This window comes from Pyrgilauda ruficollis, unplaced genomic scaffold (genome assembly GCF_017590135.1).
Source record: "Pyrgilauda ruficollis isolate IOZ18807 unplaced genomic scaffold, ASM1759013v1 scaffold37, whole genome shotgun sequence".
Taxonomy (NCBI): domain Eukaryota; kingdom Metazoa; phylum Chordata; class Aves; order Passeriformes; family Passeridae; genus Pyrgilauda; species Pyrgilauda ruficollis.
In genome coordinates, this window is record NW_024525156.1 from 5,486,360 (window position 1) to 5,498,528 (window position 12,169).

At 36.5% G+C, this 12,169-nt stretch overlaps 1 protein-coding gene across 1 annotated transcript in view; it reads right to left on the minus strand.

The window, feature by feature from the left end:
- Positions 1 to 12,169, minus strand: part of SEMA5A (semaphorin 5A) — a 319,180-nt gene that overhangs the window by 78,327 nt on the left and 228,684 nt on the right. The window contains exons 13-14 of the mRNA XM_041475880.1: positions 1,688 to 1,754; positions 1,237 to 1,418 (exon numbers count right to left, since the gene is read on the minus strand). Of these exons, the coding sequence (XP_041331814.1) occupies positions 1,237 to 1,418; positions 1,688 to 1,754 (249 nt within the window). The remainder of the gene's footprint in view (positions 1 to 1,236; positions 1,419 to 1,687; positions 1,755 to 12,169) is intronic.

The window sequence follows — 12,169 nt, forward strand, 5'->3', positions numbered from 1 at the left end:
ACACCAAAAAAAAAAACAAAAACCCTATCAAAAAAAAAAAAAAAAAAAAAAAAAAAAAAAAAAAAAAAAAAAAAAAAAAGAAAAAGAAAGCACTTCAGCTGTATCCAAAGCTTTAAATGGCTATGGCTAGCTTGCAGTTTTTGTGCTGTTGGAACACAAACAGAAATAAAGAAAAATAAAACTAAACTAAATTGATCTTTTGATGTTTCATCATAAAAGCAAAATTTAAAACATTGCCTTACTAATATAGCAGTGTTAACAGAAGCAAGATGTTAAAACAGTAGTGTAATAATGCCAAAGGTAGAATGCAAATCCAGTCCCAAACCCCATTCCAAATTATCTTCTAAACCTGACAGCTGTTGTTTGATTGTTCAGTATCTCACAGTATGTTTATCTTTTCTATCATTCTCCTGATGCTATATATTGTTAGATTTTTAGTAATTCTCCTAAAATAGACTATTTTCACTTACACAGCTTGCAGTTACCTTGTGCAGAAAGGTAATCAGTTTTATTCACTATCATGAAGTGATTGTGATGTTGAAAAAAAAGAAAGAAAAAACAGAAAGAATCACTGAAAATAAGCAGAATGCACCAGTATATGTTTCATGTTGCAATTAAAGTATGTACAATATATGTGTAAAATGTTTTAAATGTGAACTTCTGATGCAGTTCCAAATATGTAATGTTCTGAGTCTCTTTGAAATGATCTCCTCTCACTGATTGGCTCTGGGAGTGGTCAAGTTCCTGAAGAAGACAAAAGAGTGGCCAAAGAGTTCTACACAGACTGATAATAGAACTTGCTATCGTGATACAACTAAAAGATACAATGAAAACATTTTTAATTTCCCAGGGTAGAATGGGGGACTACAATGGTAATACGAGACCTCCAAAAAAGTAAGGCATTCTAACTTCCAGAAAAGACAGTTGTATGAATTACAGAACTGAGAATATCCATACTTTGGATATTATGTAACACTGATTTCTTTTTTCTTTCAGAGCTTTTGTTAAAATTACCTGAGGACAACATTATTTGGTAGATGGCGTTTGAAATGATTCTGTGCTCTCTGACTCATTCTCTCTCCTACAAAGTCTGAGAGAAATTTTCTAATGTCCCATTTGCCCTTTCATGCACAGGATCAGTAGATTTCAGTGAAGATTTCAAAGGGTAAGCTTTATTCTGATTAAGTTAAAAAATTTTAAACCACAAATGATAGAACCTGAAATTGTCTTGCATACCTGGAACAGTTGGCAATCTCCATGGTTGGTCCTTCACACAGCCATCCTCCACACTGAGGAGCAGGACTGTCACACACACGTGTCCTGCAGAGGCAGGAGCCAACACTGGCCCCGTCAGTGTGGGTGCAAGGTTTCCACTGTGACCACGTTCCAAAATGTCCATCCACTGTCAGATTCCTCATCTAGAAACAAACACAACAGAAAAGTTTACCTGAGGCTTGGCATTCCTTCACACAACCTCTTTATTCTGCTGTGCAGTAAGGTTTAGCTGTCAGCCAGCAACAATAGCAGTCTTCACTGGAGAGATACATCTTTCAGACAGCAATCTCCCCTTATAATTCCTGTAGCTGCAGAATTTCCACAATTTCTGACCAATCTGAGCCACTGGATGTCACCACCATAGCAATAACAGAAATCACAACTGTTACCTTTCACAACCATGCTTGTCTACCTCTCGACTGTCTTCTGTGATCCCCACTTCCTGAAAATTTCCAGTGAAAATGGAACCTGGGGACTGACTGTAAAAACCAAGATCAAAAGGAAGAGCCAAAAGAGGATAAGGAGAAATGAAGGAGAAATTCTCTATGAGGATGACAAGACACTCAAACAGGTTTCCCATGAGAAACTGTGGATTGCCCAATCCATGGAAATGTTCAAGGCTGGGTTGGATGGGGCTTTGAGCAACATGGTCAAAGGAAGGTGTCCTTGCCCTTGGCAGGGGGGGATTCAAACTAAATAATCTTTCAGTTTCCTTCCAATGAAACAATTCTAAACACAGATGCTGAAGGGTAACAAAACTGGACTGATCAAACTCATATCTCTATTTTTTTTTTTTTTTGAAAACAGTTTTTTTTTGTCCTTTTCGTAAGGAGGAAAAGTGGTTTTATATATGACAGTCTCTAAATGTTATACAAAATTCTATGTATAAATCCTAGAAACATCTCCAAAAAGCAGCACCTAACCCTACATGATGAAAAAGTTTGCTCCTACAGAATTCAATTCTCAACCCCTTTGGCTGGAAGGCTCAGACCATTCTCATCTCAACTGGAATGTTTCCATCAAGCAGCTGTAACACATTTAATATGAAATCTTCATTGCCCAGATGAAACAAAATTAGTTAGAAAATGAGTTTTTCTAAAGAAAATGGGGCAGGACATGGGGAAATTCAACTCCCAGAAAAGACAGATTTTCATAATATTCTTTTAGCAAGGTGTTAATCTTGACAAATCTGTGACCCTAATTGGAAATTATGGCCACTTTTTCACTTAAATATGAAGGAATTTGCCTTTTGCTTGCCTCTTGTTAACTTTCAGTCAAGACAACAGCACCAACAAGTGCAAGTAGCATTTAAATTCACTCTTAGTAAGAATAAATATGCATCACTTGTAGTCACGTATTTTTCATCCAATGTGTGAGAACATAACGCTTTAATATTTGCTTATATATTCAAACAGGAATTACAGTTGTAGATTGTCATAATCAATCTGAAATCGTATCTTCCTTTACTATTTTTAGTATTTTAGGAGTGGTGAGAGAAGTATTTCACAAATACTTTGAAGATACAAGAGATTCAATTAGAACATAAGGCATGTTTCCACTGACTCTGTGAATGTTGGCTGGTTCTTTCCTCTGTGGCAAATATGCCATAATTTCACTACTAATTACAATTCCCACATTTTATTTTTCACAGGTATCACTTGTGTAAGAACGACTATGTGTATATTCTGTCAGCTACAATCCAACATAACAATAATTCATAATTTCAAAATCTGTTCACAGCTACTTATTGAAAGTAACTCACCAACCTATGCTTATGTACAGTTTACATTGTTGGGTTTTGTAAGACAACAAAAAATATTTCCTTTTAAGTGACAAGCAGACTCATTCTCTCTTGCACTGCTGGTCTAACAAATATTTATAGTTCATAAACTAACAATTCTATGTCCGCAATCTAATTATGTCAGAGATGTGAAAATGCCTTTACTGTTTTCTGTTTCTGTGCTGCATCAAAACATCTTTATTGTTGCACCTACAGTTATAAACTAAAGCTTGTCTATGGTTACACAAGCTAACAGCTGTCTATGTTTAGCATAATACATATTAAGTGGCAGAGAAGTATACATAAAACATAGCTGAAAGCTTGAACTCAGAAAGATAAATTGATGACATATTATCTTTCTTCATTATTTTTCCTTGCTCATATAAAGATCATCCCACTCTGCTGTTCCCCATGACTCACCTGTTCTGTCCCTCTGTGAGTAGCTCCCTTTCAGAAGTGATATCAAACAATTGTATCACACGACTGCAGGAAAGCAAAATGTACCAATAAGGGGCCTTTGCAGCCCTCACCAGAATCCATGCCCATTAACCTTTCACCATCTGACACCTCAATCATAGTCAATGACAATTACATCTTGGCACGGCTACACTCTGCTTTCCCTCTCTACTACCCTGGTTTTGTCACCCTTTCTCTTCTGCAGACACCTTTAAACCTTTCTTCCTTCTTAATGTTCTCCAAATATCCACCTTTGTCTCAAGTCTCTCTGCACCCACCTCATCTTCCTGCTTTGTGCCTCTGCACTCTGAGTAAAAGGTCACAATTTTAAACTCTGTCAAGAGATCTTTGGTTTGCAATTACTTTTGGTAGAATTTAGTGACTCTGTAGAGTTTCCTGAAGCTCCTAATGAATTCAGATCCTGTACTACACTTTCTCTAGAAATAACTGTAAAAATAAAGGCATTTCATGTTGGATACTTCTGTTAAACAAACATACAAACAAACAAAACCAAAAGGACAACCAAAACCAAAATCCTGAAAAGCATTTTTTAATTTTTTTTTTTACTTTTCTTGTAAAAGCTCTTAGATATTTTAAGTGATGGATTGCAAGTTGTCCCACTGGAAAATATTTCAAAAAAACAATGAACCTTCATTGCCAAAAAAAATTATTGGATGAATAATAGTGATACATGACCAACTGTGAAAGGATCCAATGTGCCATAGCATTAATTAGTGTCCATATTTATGCGCAATTGCTGTACTCATGCCAACTGAAACAGCAACCTAAAAATCAAATTGAGAATTAAATCAGAGCAAGATAACCAAAATAACCACTTTTTTCAAAATTGATCTTCAAAGTCCAGATATGGTAGCACAGACTCTCATCTATCTCTCCTATTCACCTCTCTCCTCTACCATGACATGCCTACAAGTACTCAGCCATATGAATAATTCTGTAGGAAATAATTTCTCAAAGGAAACTGGTCACACTTTTTATTCTGGACTAAACTATTGTATAAACAGACCTCTCTCTGATCTAATTTTAAAAGAAACTGATCATTCATTAATCTAAAAAAAATTCTAGAATGTTAAAAAGATCCAAGTAATTTTACTAACAATTAAGATATTGGAAGCAGTTGGAACCAAAAGAGGGAGAGTAAGTTTTGAATATTCTGTTATGTTCTGCTTGCAACAGTGTCTTGAATATATCTAGCACACGTTAAGGATGCACATAGCTCAGTTGCCTGCAAAATTAAATTAATTACATCTTGGCTTATGTATCCTGTGAGCACAGCACAAAAAAATGCTATAAAAACAAATATTTGAAAGCCTCTCTAAGCAAAATTGTAATTGATTGCAGTTTGCCAGAGTACTGTGTTACTTGAGAGGAAAGTTTCTGTGAAGTTTTACAGTCTGTTCAATAATGTTACTTAGTGTATAAGGCTTTAAAACAGTAAAGGTGTAAACCCACACTTTTCAATTTAGATAATTCTAAAATCTTTCTTATATTATGCAAGTTCAATCTGCTCAAGGACAAAATTTCTCTGGAGTTTCACCAGGTCTTTGAATATCGAATCAGCAGGATAAGTCTCACAGCAATGGATGAATTTCTAAGCAAGACTTAGGTGCTCCCCTGCTTTGACTAGACTGCCATATCCTGTGTACATGTCACATAACAGATACTAAATAATTGTTTTTCCAGTTGAACTAAACAGAATGGAATTATGGTTTCTAAATTATTCCTCCCTCCACCCCATCTTGGCCTTGTGTTCTAGATCTATGAAAGAAAATAAGGCCTAGTGCCACAATTCAAAGACTGAGCACATGAGCAGGCTGACTGCCCATGCAAATATCAAAAAATAAGGTATTTTAGTAATCATAGTATTTTCCCCAAAGCTGCTCCTGATTTTGGCTCAAGTGCTAATGCAGATGAATCCAACACAAGCCTGTTTTATTAGTCCTCTAGTGAGAAGGTGGAAGCGAAGGATAGGACATGACATAAACATTTTTAAAAAGTATTAAAATTTTGAAAAAATGTTTAAACAATTGCTATTTAATGTCAAACATAGTCAGAGCACAGGTGCACATTCTCAAGGCCCTCAGAATCAGTGTAGTGTTTGTACCTATGAGGCTACTGCAACACATGCAGAGAGCACAAGTCAGAGCTGAAAGAACTTTATATTGATTTTGCACATCTCTAGTTCACGAACAAAGCCCAGCTTAGGAGAGAGAAGTGTCATCAAGATGCCAAAGGGAGCTTGCAAACACATGGAGATTAGAACATGAATACCATTTGAGCATAAGTGTATAGCTTCACTGTTGAGTGGGGACAAGATCAAGAAGTCCTTACTAGAAATGAAAGTAGAATTGAGTTGGAATGGCTCCCTCCTCATGGGCAGAAGGACAAAACAGCAAGGATCTCCAAAAAAAGAAAAAAAAACCACCAAAAAAAAAGCTCAATAGCACAAGAACGATACTTTTTGCATGCTTTTGAGTGAGGGAAAAGAATTAATATTAAAACAACTAGAATAAAATTTAAAATGAGAGATACATATCAAGTTTGTTGGTGGGTTTTTTTTTTTTTATCATATTGAATTTATTCAAAATAATTTTTTTAAAGAGAAGTGTTAAGGCACTGTAAATATAAACCTTGCACTTATAGTAACTATCACCTCTGTTGTTAATGTGTGTGAGCCTTAACTCATGGAATTCAGCTTCCAATTCATGGACTTCAGAAGATGTTATTTGGTTTTTTATATTACAAAAAATAATCCTAAAAGAAAAGATTATACCATTAGTGATTAAACTTTTTCAAAGTACACAATGGAGAAAAATTCTGCAGGGAAAAATATGTCAAAATCACTAATCTTAGAAAGTACTTGTTTTTAAGGTCTCTCCAGTGAGGAGAGGCTGAGAGAGCTGGGAGAGCTGGGAGAGCTGTTTAGCCTAGAGAAGAGAAGAGAAGGCTCAGAGAGGATCTCTTCAATATGTACAAACCCTAAAGGGAGCATGCAAAGAAGAGGATCCAGAGGTATTCATAGACAATGGGCACCAACTGAAACACAGGAGGCTTCAACATCAGGAGACACTGTTGCAGAAAGGGTGACAGGGTGACTGAGCATTGGCACAGATAGCCCAGGGAGCTTCTGCAATCTCCTTCCTTGGAGATATTCAAAAGCCAACCAGACATGTTGGCTATTTCTGGGAGGCCCAGCAAGCATTGGACCAGATGACCATCAGAGACCCCTGCCAACTTCAAGTGTTCTGTGATTCTGTCCTAACTAATTTATGTATTTTATTGATATATCTATTTATCTCTGGCACTCCTCATGTACATCCATGTTAACACCTGACCAAATGCAGACTTACTAACTCCATGGAGTGTTATTCCAAAATACCACAATTATATATTTCAAAGAATTCACTTCCACATTCCACTTGGCAATGTGGATTGCCGGTACCATGTGGGAGCATAGTTGTCATCTGCAAAAAGGGCACAATGTTAAGAGGCATAACAGTCAAAATGGGTATGGGTACCCCTATCAGGATTCCAGCCCAAAGATAAAGCTTTTTGTTTAGGGAATTTGCTGTTCAGAAGAGAGTTCTCACTGTTGGCTCCTGCACCCATAAGCGCTTAGCACTTTTGTAACTCAGGCAACACATGTTTCCATTTAACTATCTAGGAAGTGAGAAGGAACATTAATGCAAACTATGGAAAGTTCTAAGTGTCTTGGTCTTCCAGAGTTTGCAAGATGTGATGTCCAGTGTTCTCCTTCTGAGTATCTCTGATAAAGCATGTGTTTGATGAGAAAAGAATACAAAAACAAATTAAAGGCTGACAATGCACAACTGGCAATGTAAGCAATGGTAACACTGAAATAAGAACCTGTGCCTCAAAGCTGAAGGGGTCAATTTTCTAGCTTCAAAGTGTTCATATTTATAAACTCAGTTATTATGCTTTAAAAACTTTTTATTAAAAACAAAATTATTTCAAAGTCTTTTGAAATATACTTTCACTTAGAGCCATACTCCCTCTTTAGTGGGAGTAAGCTGATCCTTCTCCCACTCTGGTATTAGACCCCATTTCCTCTTTTGCTTTTGTTTTTACTTTACCTTTGATTCAAGCAAATCAAAAAGTCTTGCACCTTTCACTATAAGTCACTCAGAAATTTTTTGACTGTCCTTACAATTTTCTGGTATCAGAACAGATCCTTGTTCCATGAAAGAAAAGAAAGTTCTTGTACTGCCATGACAAAGAATGTTTAATCACTCTGTGAACACTGACTGGGGTTTATTCAGTAGCTGACCAGGTTTGAAGCATTCTGCAGCAAGGTAAAATGAGGTGAATCTTTTCCGAATTTAGTTAAAAAGAGCCACTGAGTACATGAAAATTATCATTTTAAGAAGTTAATCATTCAGCTAACCTCATGCAGATGACAAGAGGATAACTTCCTCCACAAATTAGAGGCATTATCATTCTTCAATAATGCTTTTCTTTACAGTGCAATACAGAAATTAATCCTCTGAACATATGAACTATTTCAAACAAAGCAACAAGAAATTTTTCAGAGAAATATTCCTCACATGAGAAACTCTAGTTTTGCTAAGACTTTTTTCACTAATGTGCTATTTGTCCCAGACATTATTATATCTAAGTCTCATATTGTAAAAAGTTTGATTTTTTAAGTCTTATATCCAGAGAGAAAAAAAAAAAACCTACAAAACTGTAATTCAGTATCATCAACCTCCTTCAGCTCACTGTGTCAGACATATTCAGGAGATGTGGCAGGACCTGACCTAAATAGCTGCCCTGCTCTCAAGTATTGGCACAAAAATTCTTTTCTCCACTCTGGCTCACATCTCAGAGGGTTTTCTTATTTCTTTTTTTCAGATCACCTATATCTCTGAAAAGCGGACATAGCTTCTTTAAAATTTAAAAGAGGGACGTAATATTAGGGTAAGTTTTTATCCTTACTGCCTAATTATGTCACCTTTTAAAACCATTTTCTTTCCTTTGAGGGATCATTCCTTTGATTTAATGTGTGAGTAACAGCAGCTAATTATTTTTATCTACTATGCCTAGATAAAACAGAGAAACAGATAGCAAAATAAGTTTAACAGATAAAAAATCAGATAGAATAAAGCTTGTAAGTACAAAAAATATCAGAACTTCTATCTGAAATGGGAAATTTAAAGGGACTTAATTCACACTTATGTGTCCTTAGGAAAACTTCCTACTGTTTTAAGTCTTTTTTCATGAATCTCTCTCCCAAGAGATAGCACTAAGAGGAACAGCTTCAATGTGTACATGAAATAACATAAGAAACTATACAACATGGCTGTCAAATTTATGTCTATTTTATGTAACTAAGGAATGTCAAAAATCAGATGCCACTACATATCTTCATCTCCTTTTCCTCTCAAATATCTGTCTAAATTAAAGCCATTTTAGATGCCACTATTGAAAAATTACATACATTTTAAAGTAGGTATTAGGTATTTCATTTGACAGGGCCCTTTCAGACTGTCACACGGCAAATAGCAGAGCTGGATAATATATTTTGTCATCTTGTCTCTAGAAGTATACCTTACGTCTCAATTTCAGCAGAGAATGAATGTTTTGTCTGTTAATCCCAGCAGGCACCAGCTCACATCTCTAAGACTTCGCCTGATTTCTCCCAGCACTGCTAAAACTGGCAATTTTGTCCAGGAAGGAAATTCAGGAATTAAATTAAACTGGTTCATTTGAAGACTCTTGATGCCACTTACCCTATCAAGTCAGCACTCTCTGCAAAAACATTCAACAGCTTCTGGCTTCTCCTGACTGATTCTTATTTTGCTCTGTGCTGTCACTTCACTTTTTTTTACCAAAGGTAAATGATAGGTAGCAGAGTGTGTCTCCTGCAAGGCACACATTTGGCAGTGATGCTACACTTCAGCAATGGACTTTGACTGACTACTAACAGAACCATAAGTGACCTCACTCTAAACCAAGTCAGTAAAAGTCAGGTTATTTCAGCTATGTAATAGGTATCATCAAGTAGGCCAGAAAAACTGTCCTACTTCAGTTATATTTGAGATGATTTATTGAGTCAGAAAATAAGGCAGAATTGAACAGAATTCAGAGCAAAATATGTTAGAAATCCCAAAGACTTTTAGATTAAAAAGACTTTATGAGTGTTCCAAAGAATTTTAAAAAAACCCCTTAGGTTTAAAAGCTGTATCATAATATTATTAATTTCAAAGAGATTTTAAATTTCCTTTGAGGGGGAGAATATACTCCCATATGAATATGAAAGTGCTAATCAGGTATCCTCTTGAGCTGTAACATTTTATTCATACAACATATACAAAAGCAAGAGGTGCATCTTCTAAGACTGTTCAAGAAATATTTTTATGTCTTTACTTATACACAGAATTTCAAAGAACTGAGTCTCCTGACCCTTTCAATAATTTCTACTGAAATATCCATGCCTACATAGTCCCAATTACCACCAAATGTGATCTGGCACTTTGTATATCAGGAACTGAACTGGGGTCACCATCTTATTTTGCAGAAGACAGGTTCATCACTGCAAATTCAAACAGAAAACTGAAGATATAAGCCTGTCTCATGTTCCAGGTGCACAGCTCTATCCATTCCCGAATGAATATGAATGTGATACCAGACAAAGGTACCTATCAGTGTTTTCATTACTACTGGTTTTGCAGCTATATACATATATACATATGTGCAATGAAGAACAGGCATCTAAAGATACAGAAGAATGATACAGAAGAAGATAAGTGGTAGGGACACAATTTATAAAATCCCAAGTATCTCAAACTAAGATGTCAAATATTCAGAATACTGCTTAAACCTCATCTGAACTGGTAAGAAAATCAAATACTTTAATCGCCTTGGTCACTCTGAGCAGACTAACACTGCTTCCTCTTATTTTAATTTTTGTAGCATAGTCCAAATATATTTAGATACAATTCAATCTTGCAACATTACTGAAAATACCAGCCTTAAACCACAAGGTTATTCCATCAAATCCAGAATCAGAAATTTGTGTATAAAAGTTGTTTATATCACACAATTCACTGTATGTTGATGCTTCTGAGTGACTATATGTGGATCAAATGTGAAAGACAACTTTCAGAGCATCCTGTCAACACCCTACCTTCAGATTTTTATATGCATTGATAAATATCATCTCAGTGTTCTCCTCTCAAGGCTGAACATGTCCAACTCCCTCAGTGTCACCTCACAGAAGAGATGCTTCAGACTCTACTCATCTTTGCTTCCCTCCACTGCACACACTCCAGGAGCTCCATGTCTGTCTTGTCCTGAGGAGTCCAGAACTGCACACAGCACTCCAGACATGGCCTCACCAGAGTAGAGGGGCAGGATCACCTCCCTCGACCCACTGGCAGTGCTCTTCCCAGTGTACCCCAGGACACCATTGGCCTTCCTGGCCCACAGGACACACATCTGGCTCATGGATAACTTGTCCAGTAGGACCCCAGGTCCTTCTCCGCAGAGCTGCTTTCCAGCCTGAGATTATTCTTCCCCAGGGGCAGGATCTGCAGTTGCCTTTGTTGAATTTCAGAAGGTTCCTCTCCACCCATCTCTCCAGCCTGTCAAGGTCCCTCTGAAGGGCTGCACAGACTTCTGGAGTATCGGCCACTCCTCCAGATTTGTGTTGCCAGAGGACTTGCTGAGGAGACATCTGCCCCTTCAGCCAAGCCACTGATGAAAAGTTAAACAATGCTGGGCCCAGTACTGACCCTCAGGTGACACCAGTAGGCCTCCAACTAGACTGTGACACTGATTACAATCCTCTGAGAGGATTGTCCACTTGTGGCACTCACTGTCCACTTATCCAACCCCCACTTCCTAAACTTGCCCATAAGCACCTACAGTTGTTAAGAGTAAACACACTGAACTTAGAATTCCTGAATATTTTCATATTTTTTAAAGCGACAAAATTAATTACATAATGATATATGAAAACCACAGGATTGTTTTAAATTTTTCTTTCTTAGGTAACTTTTTTGTTTAAAATAATATGCTACTAATAAAATCTGAATTGCAAATATGTACTCTAGTCTATCTGGTTTACTTACATCCTTGCAAACTAAATGCAAAAGACATTTTTCTTTCTCTCATAAGGCTACCTCAAGAAATAAATTTGGAGCAGGCTGCAAAATTCTTATTCGATAAAAATGTCTGCTTACAACACAATATATACATACATACGTACATATGTATCTATCAACATACATGCATATGTAGGTCACACTTTGAAGAGTTGTTGCTAAATATTTCAAGGGTAGCAAAATGTAAATGAACAGTTTGTCTCTGAAGCATTTTTCAGGACAGACAGACAGACACTTTCTGCAAAAGCTTTCATCTTCACAGAGGCAGTAAGGGTCAAGCTATTCTCTCTGCAGTATGGGACTAATATTCTACTACTTTTGAGTGCCAAAAACTTAAAACTGTGCTTATTTCATAATTCTGCTGACTTTAATAGTGTCCATAAGGTGACACCTACTGAAGATAACTTTTCAGTGTATCCAATACCCAAAAAAAGAATTTTTAATACATGCCATTTTTAATACATGCTTATAATCTAAACTTGCAGACAGGAGTATGGTTTATCCCAGTCTG